This window comes from Centropristis striata, chromosome 5 (genome assembly GCF_030273125.1).
Source record: "Centropristis striata isolate RG_2023a ecotype Rhode Island chromosome 5, C.striata_1.0, whole genome shotgun sequence".
Lineage (NCBI taxonomy): Eukaryota > Metazoa > Chordata > Actinopteri > Perciformes > Serranidae > Centropristis > Centropristis striata.
This window is the reverse complement of record NC_081521.1, coordinates 31,663,365-31,688,772: the sequence shown is the minus strand read 5'-3', so window position 1 is coordinate 31,688,772 and position 25,408 is coordinate 31,663,365. Positions and strand designations below refer to the sequence as shown.

The window sequence follows — 25,408 nt, the reverse complement described above, 5'->3', positions numbered from 1 at the left end:
AGGGGAAGATAGAACGAAAATACCCTTTGTGCTCATAACTTCAAGACCTTCTCTTCTCTTCTCTTCTCTTCTCTTCTCTTCTCTTCTCTTCTCTCTCTTCTCTTCTCTTCTCTTCTCTTCTCTTCTCTTCTCTTCTCTTCTCTTCTCTTCTCTTCTCTTCTCTTCGTCTTCTCTTCTCTTTCTCTTCTCTCTTCTCTTCTCTTCTCTTCTCTTCTCTCTTCTCTTCTCTTCTCTTCCTCTGAATAGAAATAGCATTGTGTCCCAGGACGGCAGCCTTTAGTTGAGTCAGAGGTGAGTGAAAAGCACAGATGTACGACTTTGTAATCTCTGAATGATGCCACCTCTCTAAAATAGTACGCTGGATTCATTATCTTACAGTAAGTTCTTAGTCTGTTCTGAAAGTTTTTTTTCTATTTTTATAGAAGTGGCCAGCGCCCAAATTATTCAACTTGCTGGGAGTCTTGTCATTAGAGTCTTGTCTTTCCATACTTGCTGAGCGATAAATCATTGAAATGCATGAGCTGACGTGTGTTCATGTATGTGTTAGTGTGTGTGTGTGTGTGTGTGTGTGTGTAGCGCGCGCTTGGTATAATCATATCTGCACCTTTTATTGGAAGCTGTAAGAAATTGGGTTAGTCCTTTCATCACATTGTCGTCTCTCACAACAGGGAAAAGAAAGCATGTGTGTCTAATTAATGAGGAAAGAATCACAGGAACAAGATGTACCAAATGACAAAAGAAAGTTTTAAAGAAAGAGAGCGGTGACAAGACATCCGTTTTCATTAATGTATTTATATATATTTCAAAGAAACAGGTTGGCAATCTGTCGATATATTTGTTGCAAAACTAACTGTCCAGATTTTTTTTACTAAATTATCATTTTAGCTTAGTAAACTCCCATCTGGACGAGATATCAGTAAAAGTATGGTGGAAACAACTCGAAAAATACAACAAAAATCCACACACCAACCTACCGACACTCTTAATCAGTGGTTAATGGACAGAAACTTATTTAGACCCCGAGTTAGGTTGAAAACCTGAAATATAAACACAAAACACAGAATGACCTAATATACGTTCTCAATTATTCATGTAACATTAATCTGTTCGAACAGCACCAATGCTGATATTAACATGTAACTCACCGACAAGGCCGACCAAGTGAAGTGGAATGAAATCAAAGGATTAACTGCAAGTCTAACAAACCCACCCACTTCATGCATAAAGCCGCAAGATGGGAGGAATTCTAATCAAACAAACCCCACATAATTAACACATACATCACTAAAGGGAACAATACTTGCAACTGCTGGAAAGTTATACACTAACAAAGCAGATGATGATTTTACAGTCATTAGGTCTTGTGGGGACGAAGTCATATAGAGAGACGTTCCGCAGGATAAGAGACTTTATTCTCCAGTAAAACTCAAGTTGCATGACAACTATGTGAGGTGAGAATTAACGGTAAAAATTTCCCCCTTTTAAAACGATTCAGTTGGAAATGTGATTTATTCCAATATTCCTTTTTTATGGTAATTAGTGCCAGACCTTCCTGTCCTTTTATTTCCACTGCATGCAGAAGCAATCTCTTTGATAGATGGCTGGAAGAGATATTCCTCTGTTACATGTAATGTTTGCAAAGAGCACTCAGTAGGGATGGGTGTTTGTAAGAAACCTGCCAACTCAAGCATCTATAATGTTAACAATCAATTAATTGATTAATCGCTATGATTTTATACATACTCCAGTATGTTATACATAAAACTTTAAAAACAGTAAGAACTTTCTGTAAGATAATGAGTCCAGCGTACTATTTTAGCAAGTGGGCATCATTCAAAGATTACAAAGTCGGTACATTATATATATCTTTTATTTTGCCTATGTTTATTTTTGCCCAGTACTATGCAAAAGCCTGTTTTGATAACAGAGGCTTTTATTTTGAAAGGACAAAAAGACACTTTCTGTCAATCGTAAAACAACCTCCAGTTAGGTGATACTGTAAAATGCAGTCATAGATAAAATAAAAAAATACACATCGATTAAAAATTTCACGTGATTGACTAAATTCTTAACAACTATTAATCAATCAACGATTAATAATTCCCATTCCTAGCACATTATGTCCTGTCAATTAAAATGTTATCAAATGCTCTCAGGACCACCACCCCAGGCTCCTTTGCAAGCTGTTTTTTTAATTTTATTTAAATGAAATGTGTTTAAAAACATGTAAGCTAAAGTTTATTTTGCAAATGAACATATTTGTGTCACAGATCATTGTTTTATATCCAAATGTGCACTGAATGAATCGGCCCCACATGCTTCTCCACCTCTAAAATCTAGAATAAAAATCTCTTTGTTACTATTCATCTAATATTGATTTAATCTCCGTTGTACATTTTTAGTCTCCGTTTGAAAATTTACTTTTTCTATTCTGTTTTGAAAGAAAAACCCTAGAAACATTCGTCTCTGTTGGAAAACCCACCACACTTTCAGAAGCTCTGTGGGTGAGTGAACATTTCATTAAAGAAAAAGGCGTAAAATGACATGTAGCAGTGGGAAGAGGATGTAACACATGCCGAGGGCAGGGTTTATATGACGCACACCTTTAAATGTGTGTTCTCCACTCACAAGGGCAGAGATTTCTAAATGCCAAAACTGAATAATTTATCAAGGTAACACCTTTCCAGAGAGGGGCAGTGATGGGGAATGAAGACGGATGGAAAGAAGATGATTCTGATCAATGAGTGAGTGGTGGGTAAGAGGACAGAAGGAGTGATGGAGGGGGGAAACAGTGTCTCTGCCCTCACTCCACACTGCCTTGCTTTTGCCTCTGTGTGTGTGTGTGTGTGTGTGTGTGTGTGTGTGTGTGTGTGTGTGTGTGTGTGGGTGTGGGTGTGTGTGTGTGACATGCTTTGTGTGCACATGTATTTACAGCTCAGGAGAAGAGATGTTATCTTGTGGCTCCTGGGTCATTCCTGACATGCATGTTAATCTGCAGCCAGTGAAAGACACTCAGCGGACATATAGCAGTAGGACCTTTCACTCTTTCTCACCATCTTTGTTTTTTTAATGAAGATTATTCATTGTGATTGTATTTGAACTGTGAACCAGAAATCAAGTAATAAACAAAAAGGGTAATATCGTTTTAGAAAGTGGGGGGTATACAAAAATGTAATGCCTGAAGTGACTGGTTTCTTAATTTAGTACCATTTAAATTCCCTTGATCTAAATAATAACAAAAGACTTTTGTTGACGTGAAGTAGTGTAGGATCATGTGTTGTCTTTATTACCATTGTCATCATTGCAGTCAGCTTCTCTTGGTTAGGATTCCTTTAGTGTTCATTGTTCTAGATGTTTTTACTGGGAGCTAAATTATCCTCAGAGGTCTCCTCTTCTTTAAAAAAGGTGGAATACTTAAAATCAGTAAAAAATAAATCAGTTCCATGTCAGTGTTTCTGGTGGCTCACTGGTAGATACCATCGCTAGGCTGAGTCCTGCTTGTGGCAATAATGGCCATATTTAGAAGAAAATAGAAGAAAAAGAATTGTATGATTTGGGGCGTGGCTACCTTTGATTGACAGGTCACTAACAAGGTGAGCCGTCATCAGGGAGAAGCAGAACAATGCGTATCCACGATAATGTGTCACTAAAGTTGGGGAAAAAAAGGAAGTTTACTGGTTTGGTCTCATAACTGTCATTAAGTGAAAATACAGTCTGAATGGGTCAGTTTATTTCAAGATTTTGTTCATTAAAATGTCTTTTTCAGTGTTTGGTTGGACTAATAGACACTCCAAGCAGTCGCCGTTCATTTTCTTAGGTAAGTAACATACTTTTTTTTTTGTTTTTTTGCTAGCCAAAACTAATGCTCCAGTTAATGCGAACATGAATTAGCAGCAGCTTCGCTCAGTCAGGTTGAGGTGTAGAGAGGCGTGTAGTAAGTGATCAGATCCCTCTCGCTTCTCCACAGTCCAAATATGGTCTGCTCACCATATCGGAAACAAGATGGCGACACAAGGTGGCGATGAGTGTAACGCTGAACTCAATGCCTCAAACGGGCAGTCCACAAACCAATAGGTGACGTCACAGTGACTGAGTCAAACAGTGATACTGAGTCAACTTGGCTCTCTGGAAAAATCCCCATCCTGAATCCTGCAAAGTTATTTTGTTACTGTAGAAGGCGGGTGACTTTCCTCGCATCAAGTGTCTGGCAGCAGGAGGGAATCCATGCTGCTAGCTGTTGCAAGGCCCAGCAGATATAATTCTCCAAGTGTGTGCAGAGCAATAACTGCAAAGACAGCTGAGGTGAGCTTCAAATCTAACAGAAAAATATGAATATAATGCAGCAAGAAACCTTTTAAAAGCATAAACAAATGTGGAGAAAGTGAAGACCAAGCAGACAGACTTGCTTATAACAAACTGTGAAATATAGCAGATGTTATTTTAACTTTGTAACAGTATTCTAATCACATTTAGGTTGTACTCAAGTATACATAACCAAATGAACACATTGGTGTTATCTGTTCATTGTTTGAACCACATCGGCAGGTGTAGTTTCTACATTCTCTACACTTTTCTTCATTTGTGCACCTAAAAGGCCCAAAATCTTTCCTAAAATGAATCACAAGGCCAGATTTCTATGGATACTAAAATACTGTTTTTGTTTAAGTTATGTTTTCTTTTTCACAGGAAGCTAAATTAAATGGAAATGTAGTGAGTCATCATTTGTCTGTGCCAACACTTTCTTTTTCTAACTCACTATTGAATCTGTCCTTGACTCTATTAAAGTGAATGCATGTAATGTCAAAATGTCATGCTTTGTTTTCAGTTCAACCATCATCTTTATCAACATGACAATTACAGTGGGTTTACAAAGAAGCTTGTCTTTGCTGCTTTCATGGGGGAGAGAGCGTGACACGTGTGTTGTAATATGTTAATGAAAGTAACCTGTCATTAAAAGACTGCTGAATCTGCACAATAGTAGTGTTGCCCGTGTGGCCTTGTGCTCAAGGAGATTAACAATTACTTCCTGGATTACTTGAATGTCCTCTACACACATGCATGCAAAAGATGTACTGCAGAGGGCTGATAATTCAGGAGTAAAAATAGACGACACAAGATTAATATCCAGTGATGTTACGAGGTGAAGACTGTGATCAGAGGTGAAAGAAGCAAAAGTAAAATACTGAGAAAAGTGCATGTTCGCACAGTTGCTGTTGGCAAAGACAGGCTGGCCCACTTAACAAGATGTACAGCCTGAGAGAGAGTGGACATGGAGGCCAGAGAGGCCACCAAGGAGCTCCTGTGTGTGTGTGTGTGTGTGTGTGTGTGTGTGTGTGTGTGTGTGTGTGTGTGTGTGTGTGTGTGTGTTGTGTGTGTGTGTGTGTGTGTGTGTGTGCGCTCTATTAATGACTTACTGCCTTTGCCCCTGTGGAGTCCAGGCAGGCTTTGAAACAGTATTGGATCTCCCATGGTACCATCACTCAAGCACATACACACATGCACACATCCTGGGGCTCAAACACCTTCCTTTTCCCTTTTCATCTATCAGTAAAACACACAGCGGGAGAAAGCCAGAATAGAGGAATATGGAAATGGGGCTGATGGGTGGCCTACACTGGATGTCATCCTTCCCTGAAGTCCTCCATCATGCATTTATATTGCAGCTAGCTTCTGTTCATACTGTATTTAGTGACCCTTCTGCCTTCTGTCGCCATTACTGCACAAAAAAGGCTCAGCAGGAAAGACAAGGTCCACAGAACCGTCTGACATAGTCCATTGGAAGAAGCAGAATGTGGGTTTTTGCAGCCATTCTAGCGGCGGCTCAATGGATGGCAGTGTGTGTCTGCTGGTCATTTGTCTGTCGGTCCACCACTTTAGTACAGACTGAAATATCTCAACAGCTGTTAAATGGATTGTAATGACATTTTAGAATCTTTGTGTTCTCAAGAGGGTGAATCCAGCAGATCAAAGTCTTCACTTTTCCTGTAAATTACCAGAACATTTACCAAATGGATTGGCACAAAATTATGTACAGAAATTCATGTTCTCCAGAGGATAAAGCCTACTCTCCTCACTGTGTAAACCTCATAAATGAGCAAGTTACGTATGGTTTAATGTATGGTTTTAGGTATAATGTATGGTTTTAGGTGAAATGTCACAACTGTTGAAATGATCATCATATGATGTTGCACTCACATGGAAAAGTGTGGAATTTTAGCCTAAAAAGCACTGCTAGTGTAGGCTATCAGAGCCACTGGCATGACTAGTCTCCTACTCATGTTCATGTATCTTGACTCAGCTGCTTTTTGAGCATTTCTGCACAAACGTTTGATCCTGCAAATTTCGACTTATTGCCTTTTACTGAAAAGATAAAGAAGCTACAGACTATACAGTAAGCCTTTAGCACTATCTCACCGTCGGATGTCTATTTTTTATCCAACGCTGTATTCAACAGATATTACAATGCTCGTGTATTCTAGATCATTTATCCAATATTTATCCTATGTAGCTTCAGAGTGGTGGCTGCATGTGACAGTTAAAAACAGTTTTTAACATTTTCTGACATCATTAGCTGGAGATCATTTGTCATAACTTGATTAAACCAAACGGTAACCTCTAGGGCTGAAAAATGAAGCCAATGTTGAAGTGCTAAAAACTGCAGTTCCTCGAATGGCCACTTGAGTGAGTCCTAATAGAGCCCCATGTTAAATGCCCATGTTTACAGCAGAAATAGAAGCATGGTAGAAAATCTTTATAATCTTTAAACTTATTCATAATTATTATGTACGTGGCTGCTTTGAGCCAGAGGCGGTCCCGTCACAGGTGGCCTGTTTGAGCAACCAGGCTGCAATCGGCCTGCCTCAACCCACCCACACTCCACCTCTTTGCCCATTTTTGGATTAGCGGGGATTTAGGAGGAGTCAGGCACTGCTACCATGGCCACAGCTGGAGCCACCACACTGAGCTTCACAACTGCTATAACCATATTTTATACAGACTATGGATAAGGCTTGTAGACCTACTGAAATTATTTTTAGTAGAGAAAGGCAACTTTCTTCTGTTTTGATCCCCTGTTTATTAGCTGCTTTAACATAACTTTCAGAAAATCCAAACATATATATTCCTGTTTTCCTGTCATGTTTTATTGTACCATAATTATCTTTTTACCCAAGCAATGCCAAGACAAAATTAACAAGTAACAACCACAAAAATGTTAAGCAATGTGTCTCTGAAATAACAGTAGTAATAAATAATAATGGTAGTAAAAAAAAAGAGTGTAATGTTGAGGGCAGAGAGTCTCTGTGGATGTTGAGAGTATATATTTTGCTGCGTGCACCAACAACCATCTGGACCAACTGGGGACACGGTGGCTTTCCTGAGCAGAGCCGTAGTGCAGAGAGGAGCATGTCAAACAGAGGCACACTGTAAACACAGATGGGCGCAAATATGTTCTATTTATAACAATATTCCCTCAAAATACACACACAAGCAAAATAAAAAGTAAGTAATTAAGCTGATTTGGAAATTTCAAAGACATATTTCTTGCTAATTAGACCTTCTGTCTTGGTTTTAAATGCACCCACTATTTCAGATCAATGACGTAATGTAGAAAACTAATGTATTACAAAGTCACTTACCCTGTCCTCTCATGCAAATAAAGGGATGCTGACATACCTCATTAGGTAAAAAAGGAGATGCCTCCAAGGAGAGGACAAAATGATACAAAGTTAAGCAGATGACAAAAAAATTATAAGATGTTGAAAGGAATGAGTGGAGGTGAGAGACATGGAGGGAGAGAAGATGATGTGAGAATTTAAAGTGTGAGCGATGTCAGCAGAGAGGCGGGAGGGGGTTGGGGCTCTCACATTCCTGCTTTTCTAAACCTGAGACTCCCACGAACATGGCTTCCCCAGTCCTTTACAACCAGATCTGCCACCAGGGGAAACAATATGGTTTATATTTTATAGACTGACAAATGAAGTAACTGTCTTGTAATGCAATTATTCAGCAGCTGTTCTCATGCTTGTAACTCTTATTCATTCTGACTCTCCAATCTAAGAAAGATTTGGTTTCTAAGTAGGGCCTAAGTAGGGCAGAACACAGAGACAAACACTCTGATTAATAGATAATTACAAGGCTTTATAATTCATCAAAGTCATGCGTGGTCTCCAGAGCTTCAACATGGATAACAAATTAGAGTCCTCAGTTCAATCGGCTTCAGCCTTGCATCCGAAGAATGTGAAGGCTTTTTCTGTTTCTGTCCTCATTCTGTATCTAAGTGGAACTGATGGTTGGTGTGTGAAGCCTCACTTGCTGCTGCAGCTGATATGCTCTGGTGGGACTGTCTATCTATAATGCATACATTTCGCCTGCTACTACATCTTCATATTAGTGACACCACAGTCATGCTGGAACTCTCCAGAAACCCTTTCCTGGATCCAGTACAACCTGAAAAGCAGATGTCTTTAAGTGGCAAAGACAACAAGTGCAACAAAGCCAGCGCCGGCTCCAGACATCAGCATGTGGGCACAGGGTTTGCACAGTTGGGCACTCCTTTTTAGACCTCATAGATCTGATGGGTTTTTTTGCAGTGTGTTGCATTCGAACGATATTACCCCTTGAAAGTGTTACCTCTCCAACCTTTGGCATTAAACCATAGTTGGGAGACCTCTGGTTCCATAGCTTGGCTAATAGCTATCCTTTGAACAGTCCAGACCAACTCTTTGTAATGCATAGAATGTAAATAAAGATGGATGGCCTGACAGCTCGCCAAAAGGGAAGCCAAAACATCTTGATTCAAGCATTATTTAGTAGGGTTTAGAAGAACTTAAAATATATATGAGACCCTCATTACAGTACACTTAAAATTCATGTTAAAGTTTCTGTCACTTTAAGCTGTTTTTATCAGGCCAATGTGTGTTCAAGCATTCATTTTTTCTGAGAATTTTAGTTTTGATTGATTATTAAGGCAGGACGTACCCATTCATAATGTGCTCTGATTGGGTCGGTAAAAATTGAAACTGATTGGCGGTAGAATGAACGCAATAAATGCAATCAAAACAACAGATATTTTGGCTGCATTATTGTAGGGTGGGAGGTGAAGACACATCATCCATCTCCATATACAGTCTATAGTGTGATTGGTGAAGAATGGTGTTGTAATGACATTGCACTGATACTTTATTCTCCCCAGCCTGTTCTCCTGTCGAAAACGTTAATATAAGTCTCATGTACAGGCAGCGAAAACGAGCTATGTCTCCATATTTCACCATTCGCTGTAATGCGCCCGCCGCCATCTTGCTGACAAAGTAGTGATTGACAGCCAAGTGAAGTTTAAAAGGATTGAGGGTGGTGGTGGATGGATCGAACAAGCAGCGGACTTTCACTCAGGAGAGCGGGGTTTGCGTCCTGTGTGAAACCAAAAGTGAACCATTTTTAACTTAAGTTACTCCAGTCAAGTGAACCTATTTCATTTCCAGCATTTACATACATTTATTTACTGTTTAAAGGAACACTCCACCGTTTTTTCATATTAAAACATGTTATTCGGGTAAGTAAGACGAGTTGATACAGACCTCTTGCGTCTCAATGCGTGCACTCAATCGCCCTGGCGCGCGGAGCTACTTGGCTAGCACTTAGCTTAGCCCAGTTCATTCAGTAATATCATCACTCCTGACGGAAGTGAGAGGGAGCGGAAGTGATGATATTAATGCGCCGAGTCGAAGTGCTTCCAAGTGCTATTCCGCCATACATTATAGTTATCCTTTTTATCCGCTTCGAAAAGCGCCACATTTTATTTTGTGTCGCCATACTTGGTCGTTTAACTACTCGTGTAGCTGTATTTAAATAGGGAAAACGTGGAGGAGTTTGGTCGCTTCTAACTGTCCATCTGTGTGGATCCTAATGAATGAACTGGGCTAAGCTAAGTGCTAGCCAAGTAGCTCCGCGCGCTAGGGCGATTGAGTGCACGCATTGAGACGCAAGAGGTCTGTATCAACTCGTCTTACTTACCTGAATAACATGTTTTAATATGAAAAAACGGTGGAGTGTTCCTTTAAATTTTCTTTCATAAAGCCTTACCAGGCATTTTTTGCCCTAAACCTAAGGTCAGTGGTTTTACAACATAAATCCACAGAAACTGCAGTCTTTTTTTTTTTTACAACCGCGTACCGTACGTGTGTGCTATTTTTAGAAAGCGATGTTGTAGCTCGAGCTGCGAGCCGTGCATATATTCCCATGAAACGTGCCTACGTGCTGTAATTTGTGGTATTGACACACGACCTCTTCTGCCGTTTATGTTGGAGAACTTGTCTCCTCTGGTGGCAACGAAAACAACACACAGTATTTCAGTTACTACTGTTATGCTGCAACCTGAGCTGTTCTAGATACTTTACGACTGAATATTGTAACTTGACCACCCTTAACACATGCATGTTTCGGATGTGTGGCCATGCTGTGACGGTGGTGTTAGCATGTGGGCAGCTGCTCTGCATGCGGCAAATGTTAACTCCATGCTGAGCGGTCTGTGCTCTAAATGTATTTGCAAGCAGAACACATTCTATTGTAGGCTGTAGCTAACGCCTAAACAACAAAAACAGTCAGCTCTCTTCAAGGCTAACTCCCGCTCAACAAACTAGCAAGAAAACATTTCCCCCTAACTCTCTCTGTGGAATAGTGTTCCTTAGCTTCTACCATTAGGTTATAACATGTTCACTGACATGCTGGAAATCGTAGTTTTGAATCGTAGTTATGCTTTTTTTAAGTGACACTCCTAACAGTTAACTACTAACGTGTAGCCGAGTCTGTATAAATGCAATTAAGAATTGTGGAAAGGGCACAGAAGCCTATTTGGACAGACGTGTTGGTGAAACCACGTGCAATGGTGGCCACTCTTTGTCTCCACTCTGTGTCACAGCCAGCTGAGCTACTCCCACACCCCCTCAGCCGTTCTGCCCTCTCTCCATTGCTGGGATTACAGCGGCACCTGATGCGGCTCATGGCCAGTCAGGCTTTGTTCTACAGATGGCCGTTCTCTTCCTCTTTGCTTGTCCTCCTGTCTGCGTCCTCTCTGCCTCTGTCCTGTGCAGCTGGCCCTGATATCTATAGTTATGCTAATATGAGCAGTTGATTAATTAGTCCGCACATGCAGGTGCTTTGTCCATATGGGCCGCCACTTCATTTGTGAATATTGAGATTACAGCACCCCTGTGTGCTTTTACTGTTTATGTGTGAGGATAGGAAGAGGATGTGGGATGGCTGAGGGCATGTCACTGGCTGAGTCACAGGAAGACGCTGCTTGTAAAAGTGGAGTGATTAGAATCTGGATCTAATTAATTATATATATATTACTATTGGATTTTTAATGAGTGTGGGATAATGACAAGGACCGATGACTATGGTTGTTATTGAATCGCACAATATCACGTCATTGCATAGTTAGGCCCATTTATTAGCAATAAAATCATTTTTTTAACATAAATTAACTTTTCTGGTAAAACTTTTTTCCTTTTACAGAAATGGTTACATTACAAATGTAGAATGTTTGCTGTGTAAATCCTGGCATGACTCAGTCACCATATAAATTAGACTCCTACTGCTGTTCCCTTGTGAATAAAAGATGTCTGTCTCTCTCTCTCTCTCTCTCTCTCTCTCTCTCTCTCTCTCTCTCTCTCTCTCTCTCTCTCTCTCTCTCTCTCTCTCTCTGACATTAGTCCTGTCATTCCCTAAGGCCTCTCCCAGGGGAAAATAACCAGAGAAGCACTTAAACTTTCTCCACAGCTCAAGGGAGTGTGGAGAAAGTTTAAGTTAATGTGATCAAGTGACATTTATTTCCAGAGCTACACAGACATTCGGGATGTCTCGGCACCATCCCATCACAACCTCCATGGAGTTTCCCCATCCTTCAGTAAAGCCCATCTTCACTCATGCAGTTTGTCCCTGAAATGTTCAGGAACATTTCCTGCACTCTATACTACCTTTTTTTTAAATAAATGGTAATGTTTTAAGCGATGTCTGTACGTATAATGCATCATATTTCTACCCTATTTTACTGATTTTAGCTACTTTTTTCCAGTCTTGTTTACTTTTCTTTCAATTAACACCAGTAATGCATTCTTGGACTTGTAGTTTTTTGTAGGAAAAAAAAACACTCAGCTTTTAAATTCATTTTTCAGTTCCCACATATCTTTATTTAGGGTTAAATGTGAGTGAAGTTCTGGCAGTGTAGATCCCTCCTGCATGGGGTCATGTGAGAATGGAAGCTGGGATTGATATTCAAATATCTGTACTGCCAATTTCCCATCTCAAAAGTCACATTTCAAGGAAAGTGGAGGTACAGCTTTGTTGGGAATAAAGCAGCATCATTGCAGGGACAAGCAATTAAAGGGTTTGTCTATCTGACTTTAGCAATTTAAAGTGGAACACTGGCAAAAAAAAAATCATAATTTGTTCCCTCTTAAACCTAACGACATTCCCACTAGCCTCAGCTGTGCATTGTGTTTGGTGATAATAACAACATTTTAGCATACTAAAATCTTAAAATAAGATGGTAAACGTGGAAAACATTATACCTGCTGGACATCAGAATATAAGCATTATCATGGTATGTCATGTTACTCAGAGGACCGCTGTAGACATACAGCCTCACAGAGTAGCTAACATGACTGGGGACTTAGTTTAGTTTTTTTGTTATTACAGCCAGCTTTGTTAGGCAAGTACAATTAGTGCACAAGGAAATTGGCATGGTACCAACAATAGCCCACTGTGAAGACAAAAAAAACCTCCCATGAACACCCACAGAGAGGGAAAAAACTGATGAAAGATTGATTCGACCGGATGGGCAGCAGCAAAGACTAATTAGATACAAAGAACACAAATAAAAAGCAAAATAGATATTCCATTACAGCTGTAGGGGCATAGTGTGCCGTGATAATGAGGCAAATGTTAATATTTCCTGTGGTGATGGCCTAAAAGCAAACACTTATGACGGAAACTAATGCATATAGTCTACTTGTGAGGTCAGAGCTTGCAGCCACACATAAATGCTGACCGGTAGACGATGGGACCGGTTTGCCACATATGTGAATCCCAACCCTTAGTTTTCTCTTAAAGACATTAACCTTTTTCCAGGAACTGTTTGAATGGAGGCTGCTGTGCATCCCTTGCAGAAGATCCAAACCAGCCCATTTCCTCAAGTGCAACCAGATGTCCATGACCTCAGCCAGCTGAGCTGTTCTTCCTACAAAATGACCCACTTCCCCCTCACATGCTCTTTGGGTCTGTTTCAATGCCTTTCAGTCAGACACATTCCAGTTTGAGGTATTCAAGTGCAATGTGCAAGGTAGCCTAATTTCCTAGGTTAATAAGGGAGTTGGGGTGGTCCTATATTTAACATGGGGAGTGGAAACCACATTAAAAGGCCCTTTGGCTGTCCCTGAGCTCTATCCCTGTGGACCCACTGGCCCTTTTAATACAAGACAGCTTCAATGTGGCCTCAATAGGAAAACAGGCTCTACATTGAATGTATCAGAGTCACAGTCACAGTCCTAACCAATCATTGTCATTACAGTGTTGAATTGTCAAACACTTTGATCCAGAGAAGGATCTTAATGTCTCTGCAACCTTTTTCTTAATGACTAATTTCTTTTAGTAATTTTTTTTTTATGACAATAATAGAATTGTGCTTCAAGGATTGAGTTGAACATACCTCAATTCAGTTTTAATGCATTTTCTGAAACAAAGTCCTTGTACTGATTACAGAAAAATGCTCAACAAGGAGTTTGTTTACAGTGGTGGAAGAAGTTTTCACTTCACCACTACAGTGTAAAATGTACTTAATGGTACAAAAAATACTAAAGTAATGCCTCTCAATCCTTTTTTGCCAGCTGTATTATACAAACTGGGTTATTTGACGACAAATGAGTTGTAACATCACTGTGTTTTTTATGTCCTTCAGTGTTTTCCCAGCAGTTTGTCTTAAGTATTGTAAGTATAAAAAGTAAGTGCATTTATCATGCAGCAGAATGGCACTTGTCCAAAATATACATTATTATATTAATTTATGCACATTAATCTTGTGGTAACAGTGCTATTAATGGCAACAGTGGGGACAGAGCTAAGAGCGTAACATGAGGGGGAACCGGCGGGCGGCTGTTATGTTTCCATGACATGCCATGGGTTGGGAAAACTGTCAGCGATAACCGCCAAATGAGAGCAATGCAGAGCGGCAGCGAGTAGAACACAAGCAGGGACCTGCATTCACAAACATCCACATACGCTGGACCAGCTACCACAACAATTGTTGTTTTTTGTTGTCAACAATGAACAGAGAAGCTTTGGTTAAAATACAACATGAAAGTTGTCAAAATAGTATATCTTTTTGTCTCTCAGTGGACTTAGTTTCGTGGACTGACGTCACCCATTGGTTTGTCGACTGCCCGTTTGAAGAGGAGCGAGGGGAGAATTTATGGGCGTATCTAAAAATAAACTCTTTTAACGCTCAAACAAAATGTACGTTACTTACTGGAATGTCTTTTACTACAACCGAACGCTGAATAAGACATTTTTATATGACCAAAATTAGGGATGGGAATAATCAATCGATGATCGATTAATGGTCGTTAAGATTTTGGTCGATCACATGGAATTTTTTAATCGATCAGTGTATTTTTAAAATGTTATCAATGACTGCGTATCACTACTCACTGAACTGAAACACGCCATGAATAAGCCAATGAATAAGCCAATGAGCTGAGAATGAAGTTGGATTAAGCCACAGTTTGCAAACTGAAAGTTGCAATAACAATTATAAAAGACAAAGAAATACTAGTATTAATTTGAGCAAAACTAGCTTACTTTATCAAACCTTGCTATCATGAATTACTAGGTTTAATTTTACCTGACGTATACAGTGCTGTGAATAAAGATTGTTTTGCTTCGCTTCTATCCTGATGACAGCTCAACGTGTTAGCAACCTGTCAATCAAAGGTAGCTACGCCCCAAATCATACCCTACTTTATTATCTATTTTCTTATAAATGGGACTGTTATTTCCACAATTACCATCATATTATATTGAAGAAGACTTGAAACTAATGATTGAGACTATAATCTTGCCACAAGCATTTCTACAGATGGAATAAATCAAATGAGAAGTAGTCTCATTTTGTGATAGATAGGACCGGACTCCTTTTGCAACCGATGTTGGCAACCTCTGTTGGACTTTTGAAAGAATGCAGTCTTAAGGCACGCATTTGCTTCACTGCTCAGACCGGGAGATTGCCGCCTGCTTAGTTCCCATCTGGAACAAGAGGCTGGTCGCTGTAAGGTTAACTATTTATAAACCTTGTTAAATGTTTTTTTGTATTATTTTTATTCTCACTATTGTTTCCCCCTAGTGGCAAAATATAAAAGACGCTTTGCAAAGCTCATTTCAGTGATAAAATGAGTGTTAATCATGATTTAATTTAGGGTATTCCTGCAGGAATAAATGTAAATGCAATATTTTACAATTACAGTACAGGTTTGTGTGTGTGGAGCTGCATGTGTCAGGTTGGGTGTTGCCGTACATTGCCCATGTTGATGGGAGACTTCTCAGATTACTCCAGTCATTCGATGCTGATTTAATTTAATCTGGAGGAAGCAGATGTTCATGAGCCACAAACAGTCATCCCTCACAATTAGCCCGTGGTCTCTTTCCTCCAGTCGTCCCTTTGATATTGTGCTCCCTCCACTTGTTGATATGCTGTCTGAGCATGCACTGCTGTGGTTTATAAAGAATGAAGGTAAAATGTGAGTGTGACTCCTTCTGTTAAAGACATCAGAGGAGCAGACTGAAAGAGCGCTGGTTTTTATGACACTCTTTAAATGTGGTATTTTCTTTGTTGAGCAGATTCAGTTTAGTAACCAGTCAACTCTCATGCTTTCTCTCTCTCTCTCATTTTTATTCTCAGCTCACATATCCACCACCACCCACCCACCTAAACCCACATACACACACAGGGGAGCATACACAAGTGTTTGGCATTGGCCGTAATATTTATGAAGACCTTCCACTGACTACATTTATCCTCAAACTCAGGGCAGCTCTTAGTACTGCTCCTCACCTCTACAGTGTCCTCACCTTGGGGGATTGTCCTCATTTCCTCTCACCTTGTGAGAATGTTTTGTGAATATGTAAGAAATTAGGAAAATCTTCTCAGTGCACTGTCGATGCATGTGATCAAGTTCACATGTGGTAACATTTGTTATTAAAGAAACAGGTTATACACATGCCATACACGGCAATAATGATTGTCTCCTTATTGTTCCCATTAAAAAAATGGAACAAAGTGGAAAATGTGACACTGTTGGATGGATTACAAAAGCCCTGAGTAAGGACATGCAACAATGGTCCCCAGCTGTTCTTGACGTCACTGTTCGTGGTCAGTTCGTGCCAAAATAGGTAGAGATGAATCTGGCGAATGCTTTGTATGTTTCGTCATCCAGCACAAGCTACCAGTGGTGGAAAAAGTATTCAGAGCCCTTACTTAAGTAAAAGTACTAATACCAGACTGTGAAAAGCCCTTTATTCAAAACTCACTGAAGTAAAAGTACAAAAGTATCAGCATCAAAATGTACTTATAGTATCAAAAGTAAAAGTTCTCATTATGCAGAATGGACCCACTCAGATCGTTTTATATATTCCAAATATATTATTAGATTATTATAATTGATGCAATTATGCAAGCAGCATTTTAATTTTGTAGAGGTTTAGCTCATTTAAGCTACTTAATATACTGTTATTAGGTTTAATTCAAAAAATGTCTAATGACTTTTTTTATCATGTTTTTTATGTTAAATCTTGACCTAAAAAGTAACTAAAGCTGTCAGCTAAATGTAGTAAATGAGTAAAAAGTACAATAGTTGCCTCAAAATGTAGTCAAGTAGTAGCATAAAGTTACAAATATGGAAATACTCAAGTAAAGTGCAAGTACCTCAAAATTGTACTTAAGTACAGTACTTGAGTAAATGTACTTAGTTACTTTTCACCACTGACCTCCACCATTTTTTTTATTTTTCATGCCTTTTCCGACTACAAAAAGGAGACAGAGGGGAAGACATGCAGGAAAGGGCTCTGAGCCGGATTCAAACCCAGGCCCACTGGGTTGCAAGGACTAAGCCTTAATGGTGCATTCTCTACTGATGACCCACTGGGACGCTTAACAGTGATTTTATTGCAGGTTGTAGTGACTCAGCATGTTTAACTTAAATTGAAGACTTTTAAGAGGACACCTTGGGTACATGTCCTGTTCAGGTTTCCAAAGGCTGCTGTTACGACATGCAACCATGAAGCATTCGGCAGAGTTAATACAGTCCATTGTTAGACTGAAACACAAGTCACCTTTGTTCTGATTGTGATCCAGTTTTTTTTAGTCATAAGGCTGCCCTAGTTAGAGCAACTTATGTCATATTTCACAGTAATGCCACAAACTGTTGATTGAGTTTATTCAGTGTGACCACTGCAGCCCCTGGATATTGTCTTAGAGCACCAGCATTAGCTTGCTTAGCTGTGTTTATGCCAAATTTAACTATTAGCAAGGGGGAAAACTCTTAGACATCATTGTCGTGTCATTACATAAAAAGTTATGCTAGATGTAGAAAACTGTCAAATGCACATGTATTGTATAGGGAGACTCCACCACTTGTTCACTTCTGGTACTTCCAGAATTTATATAAATGAATAAAACCTTAAAAACATTTTTGTCTGAGCACTATTTAACTAGTGTGAAAGCTGCACAGTTGCTCATGAAGTTGGAATAAAAATGTTTTTCCTCTTTCCATGAAATGACTGTGACAAAACTATTCCAACTTTATGGGCAACCTTGTATATAACACTGGAGTCAAAATGTAAGTAAGAATGGAAACTATTGTTTTTTTTATTATTTTGCAGTTCATGAGCACAGCATTTCTCATCAGCTCAGCTACATACCTACAGATTACATATGGCGGCTGGTGGCTGTACCAAACGTCTTTGACCACTTGTAATAAGGCTTATACTGTCATGCTTCTGTTCCTTCAGGTTGACTTAATCAATGAGACTGTTTCTCCAAGCAGGTGAGAAATGTACTTTGTAAAAAGAAAAAGAGAAACTCTTTGTAGGGCTTCACAATTAATCAAAAATGTTTTTAATATTGCAATATGGACTAGTACAATATCCAAATTGGAAGAGGTGCAAATATGTGTCAAAATGCCAATCTGAATTAAGTATTATGATGATGCAGAGCTGTCACAGTCAATGAATCCCGTTCTACAGACTTGAAAAACATATTTTGGTACAAATCTTCCCAAAACAAATCACATCATGGTCATTTAAACATATCTTTCAAAAGGAGAAAGGTGAAAAGGAGAATAACAGTGCAAAAATGATCATTATCTCCAGTATTGTGAATCATATAGCGATCAAAATACCAGTCTAAATATTTGCAATTATTTTACATTTCAGCACCTTGGACAGCAGCTCCCAGGAGCAGAAAGTCCCTGCAACTAAAATAGACTTATGTGGCATAATTAGTGGAGACAATTGGAGCATTAGCTGATGACTAAGAACAATATTTGTGGTCGGTTTTGCCAACCAACAACACCACTTGTGAGGAATGATCACACTCTTTTTAACAGTGCTATTGTGATATACCTCCTGTTTACTACTTTTGGTTTTATAATGTGGGGACACCTGTCACTTTTAGGGCTTAATAGCATTACATTCAATACAAGTTGTGAAGGCTAAACGGCACAGTGCGGCTGATATTCAGACAGAGTATAAACCAGTCAGGTTTCAGATGGGAGAGGCAAGGATTACTCTGTCTCCTATGTGATTATAACTGATCACATCTGTCACAGGGCCGGCGATGATGTGTACTGTAGCTGCCCTTTTGACATTCACTATATTAGCCCTTAAATATTGCATGGGGCTAGAGTGCATGTGGCAGGGTGGTGTGTGTCTCTTCATGTCATATTTACCAGTATTTCTTTATAACATATCTTTAAACATATGACAAATTTGGTATTATTTTACATGAATAACACATTTCTTTCTCGACCTGTTCGACCTCTGTCCTCTCTTTCCCATTCCTGCTCTCCTCACTAACGCGCACCATCACCACTTTGGGACGCAGGCATCAATTATACTTAAGATCAGATCGGATGCCAGTCATTCCAACCGCCATGTGTGTGTGCGTGTAGTTAAGAATAACGACGGAGCAATTAAGGACAATATTCCGTCTCCAGATGCATTTAATTTTGCCATGGCACACCCAAGTACGTTTCTTGCATGAACAAAAGCTGGAACAAAGGGTGACGCGTAAATGCTGGCGCGTCTTTTAAGACTGTCCCTGATATATTTATGAGTAGCCTATTTGAAAACGTCCTATCTGTGGGCAGTGACCTTGTTTTAAAAGGAGACTGTTTGCGCTCGCCTAGTAAGTGTGTGTGCGTATGTGTGTGCGCGCGTGTCCACAAGACGGAGAGAGGGGCTGAGGGAGGCGGGCACGCCCAAACCATGAAGTTGAATGACGCCCGTCTGTTGCTTCTTGTGTATATCTGTGCGGGCTGCGATTGGCGGAGGGCAGGGAAAGGTACCCATCGCTGGCGCGCCGTGGGCGGGTGGATGGCCTGTTTATAAACCCAGATCTCTCCTCGTGGGCGGGAACAGCAACAGTAGAGAGTGAAAGTGCAGCGAAGGAAGAGAGTGAGAGCGGCGGTGGAGGAGAAGAGGCTGTGGTGGCGGCTGTGGTTGACCGGGGTTCGCGAAGGGGGGCGAGGCGGCCGCCCCTTGAATGCCTCTTCAACCGCGCATGGACGACCACCTCAGCCTCCTGCAATCACCCCCGCCGAGCGCGACCAAAACCCGGGGCGACAACCTGGTGAACCACGGATACACCGAGACAGAAGCCGACGTGATGACGGTTGTGGCGTGTGACAACATGCTAGAAGAGTCGGCGGCTCTGCCGGGCCACCACTCTCTGGACAGATATGAACCGGATCACGAATGCTGCGAGAGGGTCGTCATCAACATCTCAGGGTTACGCTTCGAGACGCAGCTCAAGACCCTCTCCCAGTTTCCAGAGACTCTGCTGGGGGACCCCAAGAAGAGGATGAGGTACTTTGATCCTCTCAGGAACGAGTACTTTTTTGATCGAAACAGACCCAGCTTTGATGCCATTTTGTATTACTACCAGTCCGGCGGGCGCATCAGAAGACCCGTAAATGTGCCCATTGACATTTTCTCTGAGGAGATCCGCTTCTATGAGCTGGGTGAGGAGGCTATGGAGAAGTTCAGGGAGGATGAGGGCTTCATAAAGGAGGAGGAGCGGCCGTTGCCAGAGAATGAATTTCAAAGACAGGTGTGGCTGCTTTTTGAATACCCAGAGAGCTCGGGTCCCGCACGGGGCATCGCGATAGTGTCCGTCCTGGTCATTCTCATCTCCATTGTCATCTTCTGCTTAGAGACACTGCCGGAGTTCAGGGACGAGAACAGGGATCCGATCACCATTGCACCTGTGATTAATGGCACACTCACATATTTCATCAGCCCCTTCTCAGACCCGTTCTTTGTGGTGGAGACGTTATGTATCATTTGGTTCTCCTTCGAGCTGCTGGTGCGCTTCTTTGCATGCCCGAGTAAAGCAACGTTTTCCAAAAACATCATGAACATTATTGACATTGTGGCCATCATCCCCTATTTCATCACCCTGGGCACAGAGCTGGCAGAGAGGCAGGGGAACGGACAGCAGGCCATGTCGTTAGCCATTCTGCGCGTAATTAGGCTTGTTCGGGTATTTCGCATCTTCAAACTCTCGCGTCACTCCAAAGGGCTCCAGATTTTAGGACAGACTCTGAAGGCCAGCATGCGTGAGCTGGGCCTCCTTATCTTCTTTTTGTTTATCGGTGTCATCCTCTTCTCCAGTGCTGTCTACTTTGCTGAGGCAGACGACCCAGAATCGGGTTTCAACAGCATTCCGGACGCATTCTGGTGGGCTGTTGTCACCATGACCACCGTAGGCTATGGGGACATGCACCCCGTGACAATCGGGGGAAAAATTGTGGGGTCTCTGTGCGCAATCGCTGGTGTGCTGACTATTGCCCTGCCTGTACCTGTCATCGTCTCCAATTTCAACTACTTCTACCACAGAGAGACGGAGGGCGAGGAGCAGGCACAGTACCTGCACGTGGGCAGCTGTCAGCCTCTAGCAGACACAGAGGAGCTGAGGAAGACTCGCTCCTCATCCTCACTCAGCAAGAGCGAGTACATGGTGATAGAGGAGCACGGGATCAACAGCGCATTCAAACAGCAGCCCAACTTTCCCACCACGACGCAAAACAACTCGCAGAATTGTGTGAACATAAACAAAAAGATTTTCACCGACGTGTAGCCACATTTTTCGAGTCATGGCCCTGAACACAGGAAGGAGGGGTGTGTGTAAACACACTTCTGTCGTTGCGCTCCAGCGTGTGCAAGCAGCGGTAGATCAGATGAAGAGAGAAAGGAATAGAAAGAGAGAGCAAACCCTGTCCGTTCAGAGACGCTGCTTTGTGTTCCATTCAAAGTATCAGAAATTTTAATTTCGGTGATCTGAGTTCATAATTGCTCTGTTTTCCTTTTGCGCTTGGAGAGAAAGAGCTCCGTAGACCTACTATTCTTCTCTTGAGTGAGGGAATTGACCTGTTGTGCATTGTGCAATAGCCAATATATTATCACAACAGGTAGTAATAGAAGCTTTATAAATGTGAAAGATGACATATATGCTACTCGAAGAGCACTCACATTGTAATAACATGCGTTATGAGTCGTGATTCGTCAGTCATAGCCTATGTATAATATTCAGAATCATTTAAATATGTGTATGTGGTTAAACACATGTAATGTCTGAAAAACACAGTTCTGCATATATTATCTCAGTTAGAGCGTTCTGTGATATGCCTTTATTGTGCGTTAAAGTCTAGTCCAAATGCTACTGTCTATACAAATAAGCCCCCTATAACTCCCTGATATGAACTGTCCCAGTGGGCTATTTAATGCGTAAACGGCACCATATAAACACAGTGGCCCCGCCGGCTTGTCAGTGTGTCATTATCGGGGCGAGACGCACGTGAAAGCGGACAAAAACACGGTGTGTGCGCGCGCACACACAACGGTGATCAAAGATGGCGCGTGCTTCTCTTTGGATGCCTCAAATATAGCCCGCTGTGATGCAGTCGCCATGGAGACGGTCGTTTCCTCGGTAACCCCAGTCACCGTTGCCATGGCGCCCTTGTTTCTACAGTAACCTCCCAGATGGCTTGGAAGCTATATTGAAGATTTCCATCAAAATAGCTCATCTCCAGTCTCTAATAAGACTGTTTGGGGGAAAAACAAGCCCAGACATGCCCAGAATCCACCCAGTGACTTTAGTATAGAAACAAATTGGACTAAGAAGGTCTGTTTATAAATTGCCACCATAAAACGCCCCACCCCATCCCCACCAAACATGAACCAGGTACAACTCAGACAGGTGACGAGCCAGGAGTTGCAGCGCGTGAGGAATTATGAATGGGCTGGGAGCACATTGTGTCTGGCTGTCCTGTGTGCACTACTGCTCGCGCTCAGCAGAGGCTGCTGTTCTCCCACTGATGGAGCTGGTAAGTTCTGTGTCATGCTATTGTCTCTTAATGATCTCTTTACCATGAAGACAGTTTTTTTTTAACTGCTTATGTTTTATAGATTTGTCAAGACAAATGTATTTCTAAAGCACATTTAACAACAACTCACGTTGACCAAAGTGTTGTACAAAGTGTATAAAATCACAGTCAAGACAGTAAAATCACATCAAATTCACAGTCAACAAACATAATTAAAACAACGCAGTCTCAACAGGCACATATCCAGCCCTATCAGGGAATGCTAATAAATAAAAGTGAGTTTTTAGCCTGGACTTGAAAGACTCAATGGGAGGGGGCAGATCTGATGGAGAGGGGGATGCTATTCGACAGTATGGCGGCTGCAACAGAAAAGGTGCGGTCACCAAGTTTAGATCTGGGAACAACCAGCAACCCCAGATTAGATGAACTGAGGGACCTGGAGCTGGAATTGGGGGTCAAGAGGTCAGAGGTATAGGAGGGGGCCTTTCCATTCAGGGCTTTAAAGACTATTCAGACAGGTCAGTTTAATCAAGATATATTATTGAAAATATAAGTGTGAGATAGTTGTCTGTCGTTGTTGGTTTGTTTCATAGCTCTTATTATTTGTCTCTCAAGTTCCAGGTATGTATATGTTTACTCCTCCATCAGCCTTAGTTTGTAGATTTTCCTATTCGGTGCATTCGTCCTGATGCTCCTGCAGTGTGTCCAGGTTGCCTTTAACCTTCAGCTGACTTTGCCTATGGAATAAATAAGAGCACCAACAGCATGCCCACCCAGCTTGTTTCAGTGCTGCCCCCTGGTGGCCACCTGCTACTGCTAACAGAACAGGTGCCTCACCTGCCGTGTGACCTCGGTCTCCTTTTGCCTTTGATATCAGAGAGGTCCAAAATCTATGAAAAACCAGAGAGAAAGAACAAATGGAAACTGATGGTCTGACACCCATATCAGTGAATAAATCTTAGTGAATAGAAATTGTTCTCTTATGCAGGGTGTTTATTCTGTAAGATTATCAACTTGCGTGGTAATACTCACTGTGTGAATTTTAATTGTAAGGACCGATCAAAATGATTTTGTCTTCATCCTTCTTGCCTTTTCTATCTGTACCACATTCTTGTCTTTTAAAACTGCTGCACTGCAACCCTGCAAATGTGTCTGGATTTATGTTCCCTGTCTTTGCTGACTGTAATTACTCTTACTTGAACAGAGACGAAGGCAAGAGGGAAATAACGTTTTAAAAAGGCAGGACGGTAAATCTATCCAGTAGCCATGTTCTGAATCTACTTAGTGTGACTTTTAGGGCCCACTCGAGAAAAAAACAAAACACTTTATGTATGGTTTTACTGGTCAGCCAATTGCCACAAGTGCTCTTCGATATTAATGCCACGTGTGATTGGTCCAATTCACCAGCAGCTTCAACCCGTACGGTCTGTGGTGTCTAAGTCCAGCTTAGTGTATTTCACAGATCTGGCAGTTCAGCATGCTGACCTGTCATCAAATTCTGAACCACTTTCAGAATGTATTTATGTAAAAATAATTTAGAGGGGGAGGAGCGGAGGCGGCATTTTACATAACAGAATGTTTCCATTCAAATAAAAATAGGGGGTCAAATGTACTATATTTGTAGTGGTTTCATTTGAGGTTACTGGTATTGTATTTTTTCATGTTATGCCCAGACCTAGAAACTAGTTTCCATGTGAATCTGCGCTTATAAGCAAATGTTTGTGGTAGTAAACTAATACTATACCCCTCCAGTCATGGCTGAGTGACAATTAGGGCAGTTTCATTAGCAGGCTTACCCTAAAGGCAAAATGGGGGAGGTCCTACACAGGATGACTGACCCCTTTCATTGATTTTTGCTTTCCATTTTGACCCCTGACCTTGACTTCATATATTTTAAAGGGAAAACTCTGTACTGGTCATCAGTTAAATGGCCTGCTCATTTAACAGGCCACATAAAAAGCCCCAGTGAGGACAACCATGGTCTATTGATCAGTAAGCGGGATATATTATGGAGCAGACTATGGAGCTATTCGTTTATTATTCAACTCCATCGGTCAGTCTGGAAGATTTCCTCAAGGGCAGGAAGGATTGTTAAAGAATAAACCACAGATGTAATAAAGTACTGCGGCAAGCACAGTATTTTCAATTTCTATTTTGTCCATTGCTGCTAAGGTACATCTCTGAGTTATGGATATGCCTTACTGACAGACCTACCTCTACCTCTCTTTACCCTCACTCTTCTTTCTTTGAGTTTACTATAGTGCAGTCATTTAGTCTATGGTGTTATAAAGGGTCAATTGTAAGTGAGAAGTTTGGATGTATATCTGCTTCACTCAAAGACGGATTAATGGGCAATGTGGCTGTCAGTGGAGATAGTTTTATGGAAATGTTGGGCTTCTTTACTCTCTAATCCCAAAGTTCTCTCCTCTCCTCTCCTCTCCTCTCCTCTCCTCTCCTCTCCTCTCCTCTCCTCTCCTCTCCTCTCCTCTCCTCTCCCTCTGATCTGACAGTGTTTACAATTTGAGTTTTGCATGAGTGGTAATGAGGCAGCAGGGAGAAGAGGAGCAGCCTTGCATTGTTAATAAAACCACCGAGCTGTGTGATGGGTCTGGCTTTGCTGTGTGGCTCTAACAATTTTCTCCCCCTCCTCTTTTTTTCTCTCTCTCTAACAGGTGAAAGTGGTTCTATTTTTCTTCACAGACCTCCTGGAACCCCTGACGATCCCAATTATACTGCCTCCCATTAAGGTAAACACA

General features: G+C 41.2%; 1 protein-coding gene across 2 annotated transcripts in view; it reads left to right on the top strand.

The window, feature by feature from the left end:
* Positions 1-25,408, top strand: part of LOC131971657 (potassium voltage-gated channel subfamily A member 3) — an 83,818-nt gene that overhangs the window by 57,381 nt on the left and 1,029 nt on the right. The window contains exons 1-2 of one of the 2 annotated variants that reach the window (XM_059333190.1): positions 19,811-22,652; positions 25,325-25,399. In XM_059333190.1, the coding sequence (XP_059189173.1) occupies positions 19,811-21,406 (1,596 nt within the window). In that variant the 3' untranslated portion in view covers positions 21,407-22,652; positions 25,325-25,399. Of the gene's footprint in view, positions 1-19,810; positions 22,653-25,324; positions 25,400-25,408 lie in introns of those variants that run through there. The other variant, XR_009394399.1, reaches the window with a different exon arrangement.